At 45.8% G+C, this 20,235-nt stretch overlaps 1 protein-coding gene across 1 annotated transcript in view; it reads right to left on the bottom strand.

The window, feature by feature from the left end:
- The window catches only part of ZW10 (zw10 kinetochore protein), a 72,796-nt gene that overhangs the window by 8,522 nt on the left and 44,039 nt on the right, over window positions 1–20,235 (bottom strand). Inside the window, exons 12-14 of the mRNA XM_082273389.1 lie at window positions 6,968–7,137; window positions 6,733–6,863; window positions 5,102–5,233 (exon numbers count right to left, since the gene is read on the bottom strand). Coding sequence (XP_082129515.1) covers window positions 5,102–5,233; window positions 6,733–6,863; window positions 6,968–7,137 — 433 coding nt within the window. The remainder of the gene's footprint in view (window positions 1–5,101; window positions 5,234–6,732; window positions 6,864–6,967; window positions 7,138–20,235) is intronic.

Below are 20,235 nucleotides of genomic sequence, written 5' to 3'. Positions count from 1 at the left end.
CGCATATTTTCATCTGGCCAGCGCCAAGGGGTAATGCATTCTCTGCATTAAAAAGGTAGAAAGTCCGGTTTTGAGTTATACCTATAGGTAAGCCTATAATAAGGCTTACCTGCAAGTACAGTGAATATCTCCCAAATGTGCACAATTTAGGAGATATTTTGACTTTAGTTGCAGATGACGTCATCGGTGCATGCTCACTGCGCTCTCAATGGATTGTCATGCCGTGAACGTGTGCGGGAATGAAATCATCACGGCTTGGGCATTTAAACAGATGAAGCCCAGAAAACTTGTAAGGATGACCATGTGACAATAAAAGCCCTGTCAGCTGTGATAGCATACCGCTGGAGGGATTAGTTTTGAGGCAAGTCTCTCATAATGCGATGCATACTAGCACGATATTATCTTGCAGGGACCAGATTTTGTTTTGTTAGGACTTTATTACCACGTTAAAGATAAAACATCTGTGTCCTACATCCCTCCTCTCCCCTTATATTTACCTGAGCCCGATCTCCATCCTGTGCTGGGCCTGAGGGCAGCAGCTCTCTTCTCTCTCTCCCGCCTTACAGGGCAGACTGAGAGCAGTAGGAGCCATTGGCGAGGAAGTGGGGGGCAGGTCAAAGCCTTGCAGTCTGTCTTTGGACGCAGGCAGCAGGGCTCACGAGCAAGCCCGCATGAGTACTCCACATTAGGCATGAGAAGCGCCAGTGAGGGACCCCATAAAAGGATTGGGCAAAACCATTGCACAGAGCATGCAAGCATAACATGTTTTTTTTTAAAAAGTTTAGTATCACTGTAAAATGAGCAATTTTGCCAATACTTTTCCCCAAAATAAGTTCTGCTACTGAGTGCTATAAATAATTTACATACATTAGAAAGACCACATGCATCATGGAAAGAAAAGTGAACATTTGTAGCCTACTTGTGCTTCATGAACGTCTCCCACTATTTTCATGTACAGAGTCACTCACTTATGACAGTTTTTCACAAGAATGAACAGTGCAATAACATTTCAGAAATGAGAATTGGAAATTCGCTTCCAATGACCAGGTACTTGGAAATAATTAGAATGACATATGCATGGGCAGGCAGTCATTTTCTATTCATGCTCAAACATTACCATTATATGGAGTGAGAACTGTGCACGGAAACCATCCGAAAAAAGCAAGGATTATGAATTAAATGGACTGATTCATAATGTTTCAGTTGTGTGGTATTTATAGCTGAGTAAGAAGCAGTTTGTTCTATCTCGAGGTGTTCAAAAATATATACTGTAGAGCTATTGTCTATCATAACAATGGGCAACTGTCTTCCCAAGATCTACCAAAGAAAAAATAAAATATGGTGGCGAACCATAGACGTAGTCATTAAAAACACAAAGTAACATTGTAAAGCACTCTGACCCCCAACTAACCAGACTGCATATATAAAGTCAGCTGTCTATAGAAAATAGAGATCGGATTGTATTTGAAAATGAACTGGCAAGCTGCACAGCACAACTCTTACTTGCAGTGAGGCTGCCCTTGCACTGCAAGGGTTAAACGTTAATTAAATTAGTTAATATGTAGGGATGCACCGAAATGAAAATTCTGGGCCGAAACCGAAAATGCAGGATGCCCTTGGCCGAAAACCGAAAATGACTTTTTCCCACAAATGAGATAGAGAGAGAGAATAGTTGATAATTTATATGTGGCACATTGATATCCAGAAAAAACAAGTCACCAGTGACTTGAGAGAACATGCTGGGACTTGTAGTCCTGCAGCCATGAGAAACTGATGTTGAATGCTATACTGTTTCTATAATCACATTATCCCTGATATTAAAGTCATTTAACAGGAAATTATAAAATGAAGCTAATTACACCAATGAGCATACTTGTCACTGATATGATAACCCAGCAGAGCGAGAGAGCGAGAGAGAGACCCCTGCATTAAGCCATTTCTGGGAAGTCAGGAAGGAGAGGTGTCATTTTTTTTTTTTGTACAGATCTCTTCTTATTGAACTGTATGTGACATGCAAATGAAATGCATAATTATGATGCAGGTGTTTACATAAAAGCAAGGGAATTGTTTCAGTGATAAACATGTGTGCGGGGCTTACTGTGAGCTCATCAGTGCAGCAATGGCTTAGGCTGCGTGGAAGACCACAGAGTATCTTTCCCATGGTCTCCCGGATAGTGTGTTCATTAGCATCAAAGGTTCTGCAAATGGCACTTTGAAAGGCACCACTAACATTAATTGGTAAACAGGATTTTGAAGTGACTAGTGATCTGTTAGACAGAAATGAATATGTCTTATTATTAGAATGTGTCACCTGACATAAAATTTACAGCACCCATTCCTGGTTTTTGTCTGACTATTCTGCTAAAAAAAACAGTTCTGATCATTTTCTTTTGTGTGCGCTGCTTGAGCAAACCCAATATTTTTCTTGTGCTGGGTATATGTGAATGAGGTAGTGCATGCACTGGCAACTCTCATGATTTAACAGAAGGTGGCATGGCTTTTTTTTGTCCTAAGAAAGGGATTAGAGACTTGGGATGCAGCTGTCCCATATCTAGCTCTGCTCCTAAACCCCATCAGAGTGGGGGAACTTTCTCCCAGAACACAATGTGGGTGCAGCCTCTTCCCTCACATTACCAGCAGCACCCTCAGCCCACTAACTTTCACTGCTAAACCTTAGGACCACAGCAATAGTTCTGTTAAAATACTTTACAGCACACATAGCCAATGCTTATCATTGCTGAGAGAGAGATAACATTCCTCCTCCCTCGGCAGCACACAGCACCAGAGCACATGAGAGAGAGAGAGATAGATAGATAGATAGATATCCTATTACCCTCCTCGGGAACACTGAGCACACAGCACCAGAGCACATGAGAGAGAGATAGAGATAACATTCCTCCTCCCTCGGCAGCACACAGCACCAGAGCACATGAGAGAAAGATAGATATTACCCTGCTCGGCAGCACTGCGCACATGAAGGAGGAGGTGGGTGGAGCCATTCTGCAATAGGCACGGGGGAGGACGAGGATCCTCCTCTGCTGTGCAATGTGCATGCTGGGTCTTCTCCTCAGAAGTCACTGGACGGAGGAACAGAGCAGTCAGCGGAGATACTCGTCTGACAGGGAAGTGAATGGCTCACTTCTTACTACTATTTGCAGCCATACATTTTCGGCATCTTTAACCCCTTTTCGGCCGAAATGGTATGGGCCCATTTTCGGCCGAAAATTTCGGTGGCCGAAAATTTCGGTGGCCGAAATTTCGGTGCACCACTATTAATATGTCTAGGGGACAGCGAAAAAAAAAAAACACGCACATACTTACCGTTATGGCTGCAGCATCAGTCAAATGCTGCATCTGTCCCCCGCCAGCTCTAAAACCAAGGAGTGGGTGATTGCTCAGTTCTTGGTCCTCTAGTGCTCACTGGAGCGCCAGGCTGTGGATGGGATGGGAGCGACTAGCTCAGCCTCTAAGGAGTGCGCCGAGAGGCTGAGCCAGCTACCTGGGTGGCATCTGGGTGGATCCAAACCTTGACGTCAGGATCCTTTCAGAACCTGGCACCAGCTCTGTGACGTCAGCCAACAGCATGCTTTAGCCCGCTGTCAGCTGAATTTGAGGCACAGGAATGCAAAAATAAGCACACTTCTGTGATCCAGAAGAGAAGCAAGGCCAAAAAAGCTTTGGACATACAATCATTTGCTAAGCAAGCCTAAATACATTTGTACATGTCATATCTAAAATTCCCTTCTCTTGCACCCTTATCACAATAAATCCTCTCCAGTTTAGTAGTTAAACCCCCTCAGTAAATTCAGCAAAAGTTGTGAAGGGAAGCGCTAGCACACGCAAGCTGGCTTATGAGAAACAACAAAATAAGGGGAGGGAAGGGGAAAAAAGGGGGGGGGGGACCCCACCTTTGGGAATTTAAGAGAAACAAACACTTGTTCTTAAGGCTAACACACAGGAACATATCCACCTTCAATACTACTGTTACCTTCAAGTGAAACTTTACTCATAACAAATATTAATGTTCTTTAGCAAGGAACATACAATCCACATTAATAATTATGCTTCCAAAATTAGTGTGTACTGTAAATTGCCTCCAGAATTGCTCTAGGTGAAGGCTGCCATTTGATGAAGCCCAGAGCCCCTGAACAGAAGTAAATCTTTAGGCTATTAGCAGATCGGCCTCCACAAACTCGGCACAGCACCTAAAAATAAAGAGCACCTGAGCATGTGCAGAGCAGGGTGAGAAAGTATCGCTGGATTTGAAATAGTATAGGCACTTATTTTTAATGTTTTACATACCTGCAAAAGGGGCCAGCATGAATTGATCTAGCAGGACATTTTCTGACTAAAGTTCCACTTTAAAGTGGAACTAAATTAATTTAACAGTTTCCCAAATTATTTTCATTCAAGGCATGCCATAAATAACTGTCAAATGTGCTTTTGCTCTCAACCAAACTGAGAAACCATCAAACAGCTGGTGTCGTAACTGATCACATGTGCAGCACCATGGAATCTGCAGATCAAACAGAGGCTAAGATGGCAGCTTATCTGGCTGTAGTAAAGCAGGGTTTAGTTTTGCTTTAAGAATTTTTTAGGCTAGGTTTATAAGAAACCATTTCATTATTAAGTAGGCGAAAGCTGGCTAAATTACTGGCCATGGTCTTCTTTCTCAAAAATTCAAAATGGCAAGATTTTTCCAAAAGCAGTTTGTGCCTTCAATATTATATAGGATTAATAGAACGCCAAAACTTTCTATATAGTCAAATCAAAGGTATCCTTACCTTAAAGCTGGATCCCTCCCACTAGATTGCTTACTATAAATTACAGAGTCCACAGGTAAAGAGTGACGCCATCATATCGCTATGTAAAATATACATTACCTGGGTGGGACTTCTGATGGTATCATCTTACCATTGGAAGTCCAGGAGAGATATAAGCTAGCATGCATTATAACTTGTTGGCAACAAAAACAACCTGGAGTTCTGCTTTAAGAGTATTCATGGATACATGAAGGAAGAATAGGGATGGGTATAAGGAAAAAAAATGGATAGACAGTGGAGCAAAAAAAAAAAAAAATTCTAAATATTTTGCACCTTACCTGCAAAGCAGCGATTTTGCTGATCATTTCTGTGATGGCAGTGTTAAGCAAGGTGCCCATAGCTTTGCAGTATAAGCCCACAGGAAGAACATCCTGCCACACCTTTCCCAAGCGACTCAGCTGATGGATAACCTGTGAAATATGGAATCAACAGACACATTGCTAAACTTTGAGTAAGCACTTCTTAGGCCTGTCCCCACTGGGTATACATGAAAACTGTCAGTGTAGTGTATTACACAGGGGGGTTGATTTACTAAATCTGGAGTGCACAAAATCTGATGTAGCTCTGCATAGAAACCAATCAGCTTCCAGGTTTTTTGTCAAAGCGTAACTGAACAAGCTGAAGTTAGAAGCTCATTGGCTATCATGCACAGCTGCACTAGATTTTGCACTCTCCAGTTTTAGTAAATAACCCCTGTGTGCATGAAAGTGGCTCTCCTACTGCAAGGGAAGGAGGCAAATCTGTTCAACTGATCACATGTGTAAAGATTTGGTTGTACATCTTAAATTTAGACAGCACGATACAGAAATTTAAAGGTATTTTGACGCATATGATTAAGTGGATTCATAAAACTGAGGATGAGGTTTTATGAAACATTAACCGTATATGTGAGAATATTTTCTTTTAACCTAAGAGAATTACAATTGGATTATAAAATCTATGTTCCACACAGCCACACACATCTAAAAGTACAATTCCCCTTTAGATTAACCAACAACTGTAACGTGCAGGGGCATGCCTGATTGCATGTACTTTAAAACTGACTGTTCTAATCGTCTTAAAGCAAATTTGTGGCTAGCTTAAATATCAAAAACAAAGACCTGAGCAAATGAAGTTAATTCTTACCCAATCTATCTTGCACTTAAGAAATACAGCGGCTAAAAAAAAAAAAAAAAATCAACATCCAACACATTTTTGGGTGTGTCGAATTCTTATTCACTGCTGCACTCAGTGGTGCAATTTGCTAGCCGCTGTGATCTGTAGTGAGGTAATGGTCAGTGGAAGGATCAACAGAGTGCAGACGAGGACCAGGAATCTGTCACTACAGAAAATTCACTGGCAGGTCAGGCAAGTATGATCTCTTGTGTGCAGACAGTACAACAAACTAAATTACTGATTCATTACTGATGCAGCCTCTGTGAGAGTTGTACTATACTGTAGCAGCATCAGATTCATACAGTACGGGTGAGTTCCCATCTACTGAAGAAACTAAATCAAATTGATCAGAATGCTTCCACTGCTATTCAGAACAAGCATTGTATTTTTATCAATACAAGGCTTCCTCTGATTAGCTGAGATGAAAATCGCAACATCATCCGCCCGCCTCACCCAATCAGAAGCCTTGTATTCATTGCTGAAAACACAAGGATTCTACTGAAAGGCGGAGTCAATTTGGTTTCGGCAGCAGACGGGAAGTAGCCCGTACTGCTGCAGGACACAGCGCCTTACTGTATGAAGTTCATGCTACTACAGCTTAGTCCAGTGCAAACAGTGCCCACATCAGTTAGTAATGCAAATAGTTTGTTTGGGCCAGTAAACCTGGATTTCTACTTTAAAACAGTGTATTGGTTTATTTTTGATCCTCATCATAAAAGGAAACCTTTTACGGAGACAGAAAAGTCCACTTCACCTGTCGTATCGCCTTATGGGCTGCTGTATAATTTTCTTCATCCTCTATATTGCTGAAAGATCTAGCATTTGATAGGCGGTCAAGCAGCTCCTCTTTTTGGGTACGCATCTGCGCCAGAAAAGCCTCTGTGCCTTTGTAGGAATGAAAAGAATATCAACCACACGTACAGACCATTCTATCATATTTTGTAATAATCTAAACATAATCAACATAAAGGTCTTTTTAATATGCCCACCTAGTCGTCTGTAGCCAGGTACCATGTCAACAAATGTAGCCGCTCCATCGCTGAGCGGAGAAGGAAGATGATAGCGGAACTGGTGCCCGAGTGTTAGTAGGTGATGTGCTATGTACATGCAGTTGTTGTGGTGAATGGCAGACAGCTGAGGAAGTTTATGAAGGTTCTGTCTGTAAATCAAGGACAATCAGAATTTGATTGAAGTAGTAGCAAGATGAAAAAATACTGCACACAAACAAAATATAACCCAAACTAAGCTCGACCCTTCACGCTCCAATTACAGATACCTGCTTAGACAGCTTAGCAACCCTGGAGCTAAAGCGTAACTCCACTTGTCTGGAGAAAAAAAAAACGGGATTTTTGACCTACCGTAAAATACTGCTCTGAAGTTCATTGACAGATGCAGCTCCATATTCTTCATTGAGTTATGCTGCCTCCTACAGGAGTAGGACACTAGGCAGGAAAAAAACGTTACCACGCCTATGCAGCAGACCCTGAAGGCATACACTTGCTCACTCTGCTATAGGATTCAGTTTTGTTGCAAGCAGTGTCAGAAGAATAAAACCCCAATCCACTCAGAAAGAGGGTAGGGTGCTGCGTCTGTCAATGAACTTCAGAGAAAGGGATTTTACGGTATGTCAAAAATCCAGTTTTCTTTATCGTTCATTGACAGACACAGCTCCATATTCCTAACCATTGGGACATCCCAAAGCCGTATTTGCATGAGGGGTGGGAAAACAACAGAGAAAGAACGCAATTCCCCAAAGGCTAAACTTAGCCAACCAGAAACAATTGGAGCTCACCTAGAAAGAACATACACCCTCAAAAGAGAAGAATTGCTCTTTTAAACAGCAGCCTCCAAAACCTTGTGGCCAAAAGAAGCAGCCGAGGATGCCAACACATCTACTTTGTAGAATTTAGTAAACGTGTGCACAGACGACCAAGGTGCGGCCTTGCAACTTATTACTGATGCTTGATGACGAAATGCCCAAGAGGCACTCAGCACCTTAGCAGAATGCGCCTTCACAGGGAAAGGTAGAACCTGGCCCTTAGGTGAAGTGAATACGCCTGTACCACCGTCTGTCTGATCAATCTGGATATGGTCGCAGCAGATGCAGGCAATCCCTTCAGAGATCCTTCCGTGGGGACAAAAAGTCTGAATTACCGAAAATACTCGACAATCGCCAGGCAAACCCCAATTGCCCAAACCACAGCCAAAGAATGCGAGGCAATTTCTTTGGAATGCTTGGACTTGGGACAGAGTGAAGGCAGCACAATGTCTTCATTCAATGGAAATCAGAAACCCCCTTAGGTAGAAACGACTGATTAGGTCGAAGTACCACTTAATCTGTGAACCACCAGAGAAGGAGAACGCCATCAATTCAGACACTCTGCGGCAGAGGTAATAGCCACCAAAAAGGCTACCTTCTGTGACAGTGTAAAAGCAGAGGAATCTCCCTAAATTTTCAAAGGGAGGTTTTTGAAGAACAGACAGTACCAAGTTAAGATCCCCAGAGGTAACAGGGACCGTATTGGAGGAGCCACACGACAAACTCCCTGGATTAAAGTGCGAATCAAAGAAGGCGTAGCTAAAGGGCGTTGAAAAAACAAACGCCAAAGCAGACACCTGGCCTTTAATAGTACCCAATGCCAACCGCTGCTCAAACCATCTGGAGGAAAACCAATATCCTAGCCACTGAAAAGGAGCGTGGATGCACCTTAAAATCGAATCACACCATGAGATGTACGATTTCCCCGTACGATGATAAATCTTCCTGGAGGTAGATTTTTTAGCCTTCAACAGTGTAGAAATCACTGAGTCAGAAAGAGCCCTAACCACACCGTTAAAGCCAGCGACCGTAAAGCAGGATGTAAGATCGGCCCTTGAGACAACAGATCTTCCCTGAGAGGAAGTCTCCCAAGGAGCATCGGCGACCAACCTTACCAGATTTGCGTACCAAAACCGGCGAGGCCAGTCTGGGGCCACCAGAATGACCGGAATCCCTTCCACCTCTATTCTGCGCAGAAGCCTCGGCAGAAGTTTCAGCAGAGGAAACGCATAGATCAGCCGATACTGACCCCAAGGAGCCACCAGTGCGTCTGTGGCATCGGCCAGAGGAAGCCGAGACCTGGCTACAAACCTCTGTGCCTTCTTGTGGAGCCGAGAAACGAACAGGTCTACAATCAGGTGTCCCCACCGGACACACAACAGATAAAACACCTCCGGGTGCAGGGACCATTCCCCCTGATCCAACACCTAACGACTCAAGTAATTCGCCTGCTAGTGCTCCACTCCGGGTATATGCACAGCGGAGAGGGCTGGAACAAAATTTTCTGCCCATATTAAGATCTCGGCCACCTCCCAGACCTCCAGGACACTCTTGGTGCCCCCTTGATGATTGACATAAACCCTGGCATTGTCTGATTGAACCCGAACTGGACAACCCTGCAGACGATTTGTCCAGTGACTCAAGCAAAGCTTTATCGCTCCAAGTTCGAGAAAATTGATCGGAAGTCTGGACTCTTTCAGAGTCCAGGTCCCCTGGACACACGGCTTTCCAAGTATTCCCCCCCATGGCATCCATAGTTACTACGGACCAATAAGAAGAAGAAAGGACTTGCCCTGACGCAGGGCCAAGGAACGGAGCAACCACAGAACACTTCTTGCGTTTTGACTCAACCGAATGCGATTGTCCAAAAATGTTGGATCCTTGTTTCACTTGACAAGAATACTCCTTTGCAGAGGACTTGTGTGGAACTGAGCAAACAACCGCCCCGATGGTAGACACCATCAGGCCTAGAGTTCGCATGCAAGTCGGCAATGAGGACAGAGTGCTGCATAACAGCAACCGAGTCGCCCTCTACAACTATTGCAGCTTTCCCGGGGGAAGAGACACCCTCCAGAGTCCAGAGTCAGTCCCAGATAAACCATTTTGAAGGCTGGGACCAGAGTAGATTTTCTAAAACTGATGTCCTAACCTAACCGAACCCTTGCAGAGTCCGTACAGTGATTGACAGATCGCCCACCAGATCTAATTCCTGTAAGAGACAGTGTGTACGGGTGTTTGGTGGTATCTCTCTTAAATAAAGGATCTTCACTTCTTCCTGCATAAGGATCTTCACTTTCATTTATATTAATCACCTAGAAACGGTTTCCCTTCAGGATTTTTATGGACATTCTGTGCAAGCAGTTTTAAGATTAGCGCCACATTTTTTACTATACTATTTTGATCTGTCATTTCAAGATTTGTGTTGGCTGCTTTTCGCCTTTGATATTTTATTACAGTATTTGTTATTCTTCATTATAGCGCAGCAATATTGATATATATTCACCTTGAAGAACTTGGTGAATGTGCGTACAGATGACCAGGTGGCCACTTTGCAAACCTGGACCACTGACGTCTGATGACGGAAGGCCCAGGAGGCACTAAGCGCCTCTGTAGAACGCGCCCTTAACAGGGAAAGGAGGAACCTGACCCTTAATTAAATAGGCCTGAACCACCGTCCGCCAGTGTCCAGTGTCTGTGGCGTCTGCCAGAGGGTCTGGAGACCTTGCCACAAACCTCTGAACCTTCAGGTTGACACAGGAGGCCAACAGGTCAACATCGGGGGTCCCCCACCTGAGACACAGTTGATGAAACACTTTCGGGTAAAGGGACCATTTGCCCGGACTCAGGGCCTGACGACTGAGGTAGTCAGCCTGCCAATTTTCCACCCCTGGAATGTGTACAGCACAGAGGGCTGGAACAAAGTGTTCTGCCCACCTTAGAATGCCGGCCAGGTCTTTGACCGCTAGGGCACTTTTGGTGCCCCCTTGATGATTGACATCCACAGCCGTGGCCTTGTCCAATTGAATCTTTACCGGACACCCCTGTAGATGATCAGTCCACTGGGACAGGCAAAGCCTGATCGCCCGAATTTCCAGGATGTCGATTGGCAAACTGGACTCCTCCCGAGACCAGAACCCCTGGGCTGATTCCGTGCCCAAGATACCTCCCTACCTGGACAGGCTGGCGTCTGTGGAAACCACCGTCCAGTACAGGGAAAGAAAAGACTTTCCCTAACGAAGCCTCGGGAACTAAGCCATTATATTAGGGATCCCCTCATACCCCGGCTCAACAGGATCAGATTGTCCAGTGACTGTGGGTACCTGCCCCATTTGGCTAGAATCTCCTTTTGCTCGAAGGTGGAGAACATCAGGCCCAGCACTTGCATGCAAGTCCTGAGAGATGATCGGCAGTTGGATAACAGGAGCTGAACTGCATGATGCAATTTCAACAGTTTTGTTTCTGGAAGAAACACCCGGGCTGAGGCGGAATCCAGAGTCAGACCCAGGAAGTCCAGCTTGTTGAACAGAGTCAAGGCTGATTTCTGAAAATTCAATTTCGTAGAGTTAGACCGTGAGGTCCAGATCATCCAGGTACCCCAGTACCGAGATCCCCCACTGCCTGAATAAGGCTAACACCTGGGCCAACACATTTGTGAACACCCGAGGAGCGGAGGCGAGACTAAAGGGTAATGCCACAAATTGATAGTGCTCCTCGCCTACGGCAAAACGAAGAAAACGCTGATACCCGACATATATTGGGATTTGAAGGTAAGTGTCCTTGATATCGATAGAGGACGGAAAATCCCATTGACAAAGGGAAGCCACTACCCTGTGAATGGACTCCATTCTGAATTTCTGAACCCGCACAAAGCGGTTCAGGGCTTTGAGGTCCAAGATTGGATGGACCTTGCCTTCCTTCCAGGGAACCATAAATAGGTTTTAATAAAACCCCTGAAAACGTTCCGACTCTGGGACTGGTAAAATCACTCCTTGTGACAGCAGATCCTGAACCACCCCGAGAAGGCCTTGAAACTGATCCGGGGACAGGTGCAGGTTGGAAGGAAAGAACCTTGCCGATGGCAAAGACAGAAACAGCTATGGGATCGGGAACCATAAAAACAGGTGGAACATGGAACATGTTCTTGAAGGTGAACTTATGCTTTAAGCAGTTACAGCAACAGGTTTTCTTCTTTTTGAAAAAAGTTAAACAAAAAAAAAAGTAAAGTAGATTAAAACCATATATAGAAGCTGACCATTATAAGCACCTGTAGCAGTGTCATATGGTTTGCCCCGACACCTGTAAGTGTTAAGTTTGCTTGACAGTTTTTCTGCATGTAAATGTGGAGAATATAAAGACATTTAGAATTCAGTCGGGCTGCCACGTCAAAATAGATTCAGGTGCCACCACCAACTATCTGAGCTTGGCACTGAGATCAGGTTCTGGACCAGTCCTTTCTTTGTGTGCTCCCTCCGCAGTTACACAGACAGGCACAAGGCCAAGCAATTTTGTAGTGCACTGGACGGAGCCTAATGGGGGATTGAAAGGCAAGAACCCCATCAGGTCTGCCTTGCTGTTGATTGACAGCACACAAGAGTGGGCAGATCCATACCGGCTATTCAGTCCAACTGCATCTTTCAAATTCCCACACTGCCATCCACTGTCAAATGTAAAGTAAGTTTCCTATAGTTTCCTATCTCCCCATCAGGCTTTGCCCACCAAGTAACAAGTCATTTCCCAAATCTAGGCCTTGCCATATTTGGGTAATGACATCGCTAGTATGCCAGGCCTTTCTTTGAATTTCTCTTTCTGCTGGGGAATCTGCCAGCTGACAACTGAAAGGGATCTGGGAAAGAGAAGCCATTACATTCATTACAACTTCCCAGCACAGACATGCCCCACTGAGCACAGTTGTACACCAGCTCAGGCGTGGTCCTCATTACCACCAGTTTCCTAATATAGGAACCAGCGTTAATTCTTTAAGATCTTTATTTTTGATGCTAACGCCACCTTAATTGGTCATTCAAAACATAAAATTTGGAGCATTTATTCAGTAATGTTACTTAAACTGGCAGTAATACCAGGCACAGGTAACGGGCAGGAATCGCCAGAACAGTGACGTTAAAGAATTTGTAAAGGAACTTTTTTTTTTTTTTTAAATAACAAAACAGATCATACTTATCTGCTGTGTGCAATGGTTTTGCACAGAGCAGCCCCAATCCTCCTCTTCTCTGGTCACCCCGCTGGCATTCCTAGCCCCTCACCACTGCGGAGTGCCCCCACAACAAAAACTGCTTGCTTTGGGGCCACTCGTATGTACTCGCTGCCGAGCCGCCTCAATGTGTCTAAGGCACACAGAGCATAGTTCGGCCCCACCTATTCCTCACTGGCTGCAATTGCCTCAGCCAAAGAGGAGGGAGAGACCTGGGAGAGCTGTTGCTCTCAAACATATTGCTGGATCGGGCTCTGGTGAGTATGGGGGGGGGGGGGGGAGGGGGAACTGAAGTAGGAGCCGCAAACTAAAGGTTTTTTACCTTCATGCATAAAATGCATGAAGGTAAGAAACCGTCAGCCTTTAGAACTACTTTAATGCTTCAATAAAACCCCCAGAATATTTTTAATATAGGAGGCCTTTACCCTTTAGAAAAGGTTTGCTTGAAGTGTTAGCTACAATAATGCATACACTTGTTACCTGACCTCCGTCATCTACACAGTTAAAGAATATTTAGCAAATTCTAATATTGCACCATCATTGTCTGTCACCATTTAGTGTGACAAAAGCTCAGCAACACCTAAAAAGCCTAAAGTCTACTCTACCATATGGTACAAACTGTAAAAATCTCAGCACAATTACTGAGATAATAACAAACACCCAGCCTTCTGTACTGCAGAACTTGTTTGCACAGAACAAGAGAAAAAACGCTTTTAACACTTATTAACATGCCTTTTATCAGGCCAAAAGCAGGATATTTGTTATAACTGTTCATACAGCAGCTGCTCGCTCACACTGATTTTTTAGTGTTTCTATAGCAATATTACTGCTAAAAATATGTCAGTGCTACAAGAAAGGAAATTCACTTTATGCAGGTTTCCAGATTTAAACAAAAAAAAAGACATGATTTATTGTGGTGTCGATATGGCCTCTACTTTGTGGGGGAGAACAAAGAGACTTTGTATTCAAATAGCTGAACATATTGCTAATATTAAGAAAGGTTTTAGGAAGCACAATGTATCCCTTCATTTTAAGGAAAAACAACATGAGAGATCCCACACTTTTACAATTTTGTGGTATTGACTGTGCATACCCCTCTTGGAGGGGTTCAAATAGAGTTAGAGATTTATTGCAAAGAAAAACAAAGTGGATTTTCCTATTAAAGTTTGGCGCCCAGGGGGTTAAATAATGAGTTAGACCTTAATTGTTTCATCAGCAATTTTTAATTTTCGATACTATAGAAAAATTAGCTCAGTAGCCTTTTAAATTAAAAAAAAAAAAATGTTTAATATTTGACATTTCATTTGAGGTTTAATAAGTGCTTGATTATGATTGAGTGATGACATGTTTAAACATCCCTTGCATGTGTCATACACTTAGGGAAGTTTACTCCATATGTATGAATTGGTTTTATTATGAACTTTTAACCTGTGTCATTTTGGTATGCGGAGTGTAAACTGTGCATATCATGGTTGTGGAGACACGGGAGAACTTGTTGGCTGATGGTAACACATTAGCATATTGAATTGCATATAGGAGGTTGCCGTGCCGTACAGCCAATCCCAGGACGAAGTTGATTTAACGAAACGCGTTGGTACGTGGCTGTACGGCAACGAGAAGTGACATAATACGCAATACCGGAAGTGATGATCCGGGGACATCGAGTGTGGTTGGGGGAGACACGGCTTTACAGGCGTTCAGTCCGCCACGACCAGGACAAGCCAGTAGTTCTGCTGTCATTTTTAATGTGATACCCTACTATGCATATTGTGAGTGCATTCTGTGTGGATTAGTTTGAATTTTAAATAAATTGTGTTAAACGTTACTGCACTATCAGTATTTTTCTTTGTTTTATACACATACCATATATATGGATCAACACTGAGGAGTGGATCATCTTCAACCCTGGAGAGGGCGATTACTTATTTTTGCCAATATGAGAATATCTGGAAATCCTATTTGGGGAGTGGACATCTGAAGGGGAGAGGTGTCACTTGTGCACGTTGTGTTGTGGACAGTTGCTGGAGGAAATTGAATCACTATGGACACTTCTTTTTTTAGGGATTTTTGATTGAGGACTTTTTATTTTAACTTACACTGGACTCTATGCACTTGTCATATCTAAAATACTAGCCATGTACCCCCGAAAGGGATTTTTTTTCCTCAACTAAACTGTAATATAAAGTGAATAGCTTCATGGTCCTATACTGCCAAACTTATCAGGCTTGTTAGAGACCTGCAACAGCCTCACCCAACAGTGTAGACTTGTAGCTCAATGACTCCCAAGCCTATACAATTGGTATAAAAATAGGACAAAGCTGGGACTTTTAATCCTTTCCTGTGCAAACTACAGGTTTGGGACTGATTTTGTAGAGCATGACCAAAAGCTCACAGGTCTACAGCATATATATATATATATATATATATATACACAATTTTTAAAGGAACTTTAGAGTTTGGCCAATGGCCAACACAACAGACCTCCTGAAAGGGGTCTCATCCAGAAAGCAAAATACCCGTGTGATTAAAAGCTTTTTTGGCTGTACTTTTCCTGTGGATCACAGGAGTGCAGTTCTTTCTGCACTCCCGTGACCCGTTTTTAGCAGACAGTGGGCTGAAGTCCATTAACGGCTGACATTACAGAGTCCAGGCTGGGGCAAGATCGCAACAACAGAGTCAGGTTCTGCACACATGCCTGGACTGGTACCCGGCTCAGCCTCTCAGCAACCCACTGAGAGCCTGAATCAGAGAATTAGATGCTCCCTCCCACTCCATCCACAGCCCAGCGCTCCAGTGGGGGGGGGGGGGGCAGAGCAGTCGCCAGCTCTCTGCTTTCTGAGAACCGAACAAACGATCAGCGGTGTTTGATCGCCTGGGTCTCAGTCTTAGAGCTGGCAGAGGATACATAGGCAAGTATGATTTGGAAAAAAAACAAAAAAAAAAAAAAAAAAACTTCTCTTTTAAGCCATTGCAAAAGCAGATATTTCCGAATTCATGCGCCACATACTAGAATTAAAGCCGTAACTAAGGGCTCCCATATATATGGGAATAAATCTAGCCATGCAAACTGATTTTTTTTTCCATTCAGCTTGCAGGTTGATTCCTCCATGCACACTAGAGAGTGGATGGACAAGTCTTCTGCTGCAGTTAATGCATTCTAATGACCACTGGCTGTCAAAATACCCTAACTGTACCTGCATATGAAAAGACAAGAACTCACTGCTCAAGGTGGTGTAATTGCCTGATGACTCACACCGGTGCATGCCCTGGCTCGCCTCCATGAAAACTTGATAAAGGAAAAGGAATTGGCAGCACTCCAGGTTGAGTCAAAATCCAGATTTATTGATAGGGTTGAGCGGACACCTAGATGTCCGTGTTCGACGGGTTCGGCCGAACTTTAAAAAAAAGTCCGGGTCCGTGTCCCGGACTTTTACCGAACTTTTCCCGGACACCGAACCCCATTGAAGTCAATGGGGACCCGAACTTTAAGGCACTAAAATGGCTCTAAAACACCAAAGGAAAGGGCTAGAGTGCTGCAAATGGCAGCAAAACGTAATTAAGAGCATGGCAAGTGCTCTGCAAACAAATGTGGATAGGGAAATAACTTAAAACAACAAAAAAAAACAGAAAAATAAAACAATGTTCTTCTTCATCTCTGAAGGACGAGGCCCATATGGAGTAGGAGGGAGGTTGAGGTGGTGGTGGATGTGGCGGTGACATAGGCGTGCGCACAGGGTGTGCTGGGTGTGCCTGGGCACACCCTAATCACCTAGGGCACATAGCATTGCCAGTGAGGAGATGGGAAAGATCTCCCTGGGACCTGCTCTGCTCTATTTCTCCTTGCCTACAGGTACATGGCCCCGATACATTACTCTCCCTGCTGGCAAACACATGCATGTGTATTTCAACTTTGGGGTGCACACCTTAATGCAATAGGCTGCGCACACCTATGGGCGGTGTAGGTGGAAGCGGCGGTGGAGGAGGACCAGGGCCGGATTAACAGCATCATGGGCTTGGTGCTGAGGATTTTGAAGGGCCTTAGGGCCGTGCCTTGCCATGCACCCAGAGGAGGAAGGGTGCAGCCATGCATGCCTAATTCAACATGGGATGCTGTCTCTGAAGCCCATAAACACATCCATGCATCGCCAACTGTCCCTCCTTGTCCGGCCTTCACGCTGTGTGGGGAGGTTCTGAGGGTGCTGCCTGGGGAAGCGAGCATAGAAGCCAGACTTCTGTGTTTACAAGTGACAGAAGAGCGGTAACAGTGAATATGGCCAACCCGGGGCCTATATAAAAGGTAGGGGCCTGGAGCTGCAGCTCCAATAGCCCCTACATTAATCTGGCCCTGAGGAGGAGGACGAGGTAGCCAACACTGCTTCTTTTCACAAATTTTAAATGAGGGTACACCCCAAAAGAGTGAGAAAGAGCAAAAATGGAACAATGGGTGGGTAAGGTCGGTATCCATTGCTATTCTGCATAAGGTACGGAAAAGTCCCGTGGGATCCATGCCTGGTTCATTTTAATGAACGTGAGCTTGTCCACATTGTCTCTGGACAGGCGGCTGCGCTTGTCTGTTATAACGCCCCCAGCCGTGCTAAATACCCGTTCAGATAATACACTGGCTGCAGGGCACGCCAGCACCTCCAAGGCGTAAAGGGCAAGCTCAGGCCATGTGCCCAATTTGGAGACCCAGAAGTTGAAGGGGGCAGACCCGTCATTCACTACATGTAGGCGTGTGCACACATACTGCGCCACCATGTTGGTAAAATGCTGCCTCCTGCTAAGACGTTCCATCTGAGCTGCTGGTGCTGCTGTTTGTTGTGGCGTGCTGACAAAGCTTTTCCACATTTCGGCCATGCTAACCCTGCCTTCTGAGGTGCTGGCGGTGCCCTGGTTGCGTTGGCGACCTCCTCCTCCTCTGCCTTGTGCTTCCACTGTGGCCCCGCTGTCAGATGGGAATGCCAGCAGCATGGCGTCTACCAGCGTGCGCTTGTACTCGCGCATCTTGCGATCGCGCTCCAGTGAGTGAATTAAGGACGGTACGTTGTCCTTGTAACGGGGATCCAGCAGCGTGGCCACCCAGTAATCAGCACAAGTTAGAATGTGGGCAACTCGGCGGTCGTTGTGGAGACACTGCAGCATGTAATCGCTCATGTGTGCCAGGCTGCCCAGAGGCAACGAAAGGCTGTCCTCTGTGGGAGGTGTATGGTCCGTGTCCTCTGTATCCCCCCAGCCACGCACCAGTGATGGCCATGAGCTGGCCTGGGTGCCACCCTGCTGTGAACATGGTTCCATCTCCTCCTCCAGCTCCTCCTCCTCCTCATCCTCCAGAACTGTGCCCCTGCTGGACAATTGCGTCCCTGGCGTTTGCGTGTGCAGGAACCCACCCTCGGAGCCCCTTGCGAATGACTGCCCTGAAAGCCTTGGAAATGTTACCTCTTCATCCTCCTCCTCCTCCTCATCCTGTGCCACATCCTCTTCCATCATCGCCCGAATTGTTTTTTCAAGGAGGCATAGAAGTGGGATAGTTAAGCTGAGAACGGCGTCATTGCCACTGGCCATGTTGGTGGAGTACTCAAAACAGCGCAACAAGGCACACAGGTCTCGCATGGAGGCCCAGTTATTGGTGGTGAAGTGGTGCTGTTCCGCAGAGCGACTCACGCGTGCGTGCTGCAGCTGAAACTCCACTATGGCCTGCTGCTGCTCGCACAGTCTTTCCAGCATGTGCAAGGTGGAGTTCCACCTTGTGGGCACGTCACATATGAGGCGGTGAGCGGGAAGGCCGAAGTTACGCTGCAGCGCTGCCAGGCGAGCAGCAGCAGGGTGAGAACGCCGAAAGTGCGCACAAACGGCCCGCACTTTCTGCAGCAGCTCTGACATATCGGGGTAGTTTTTAAGGAACCTCTGCACCACCAAATTCAGCACATGCGCCAGGCAAGGGATGTGCGTCAAACCGGCTAGGCCCAGAGCTGCTATGAGATTTCGCCCGTTATCGCACACCACCAGGCCGGGCTTGAGGCTCGCTGGCAGCAACCACTCATTTGTCTGCTGTTCCATGCTCCTCCACAACTCCTGCGCGGTGTGTGGTTTGTCCCCCAAACAGGCAAGTTGTAAAACTGCCTGCTGTCGTTTACCCCTGGCCGTGCTGAAGTTGGTGGTGAAGGTGTTACGCTGTCCGGATGAGGAGGCGGTAGAGGATGAGGAAGCGGAGTAGGAGGAGTTAGGAACAGGAGGCAAACTGAAGCGCCCTGCAATCCTCGGTGGTGGAAGGACATGCGCCAAATTGCTATCCGCCTCAGGCCCATCCGCCACTGCATTTACCCAGTGTGCCGTTAGGGAGATATAACGCCCCTGACCGTGCTTACTGGTCCACGTATCCGTAGTTAGGTGGACCTTGGCACAGATGGCGTTGCGCAGTGCACACCTGATTTTTTCCCCCACTTGGTTGTGCAGGGAAGGGATGGCTTGCCTGGAAAAGTAGTGGCGGCTGGGCACGACGTACTGTGGGACAGCCACCGACATAAGGTTTTTAAAACTGTGCGTCTCCACCAGACGGAATGACAGCATTTCAAAGGCCAATAATTTTGAAATGCTGGCATTCAGGGCCAGGGATCGCGGGTGGGTAGGGGGGTACTTCCTCTTCCTCTCAAGTGTTTGGGAGATGGAAAGCTGAACGCTTCCACGGGACATTGTGGAGATGGTTGTTGGTGACCCAGGTGGTGGTGTTGCTGACAGATCGTCTGTTTGCGGGGTGGCAGGTGCCGGTATCACTACAGATGTGGCTGGAGCGGCCGAGACTGCAGCAGAAGAGGAAGCAGGATGAGCCAGAGACGTTTCTTGGTTTTGAAGGTGTGTACTCCACTGCAGCTCGTGCTTTGCACTTAGATGCCTGATCATGCAGGTTGTGCTCAGGTTGAGAAGGTTCATGCCTCGCTTCAAGCTCTGATTGCACAGGGTGCAAACCACTCGTGTCCTGTCATCAGCACATTTTCTAAAGAACTTCCACGCTAGAGAACTCCTTTGAGCTGACTTTGGTGCGCTCGTTCCCTTGCTGCGTTGGGCAGTAGCGGGCGTAGTGTCTAGGGCACGGCCGCTCCGCTTCTGCACCCTGCTCCCTCTTCTGCTGTGCTGGTGGCTCTGTGCGACCACCGCCTCTTCCTCCAAACTACTCAGGTCACCTGCATGACGTTCATTCCATGTGGGGTCGAGGACCTCATCGTCCTCCACAT

Source organism: Pelophylax lessonae, assembly GCF_965119305.1.
Source record: "Pelophylax lessonae genome assembly, chromosome: 12".
In the NCBI taxonomy this organism is placed as follows: domain Eukaryota; kingdom Metazoa; phylum Chordata; class Amphibia; order Anura; family Ranidae; genus Pelophylax; species Pelophylax lessonae.
This window is presented reverse-complemented; position numbering and strand designations above follow the sequence as displayed.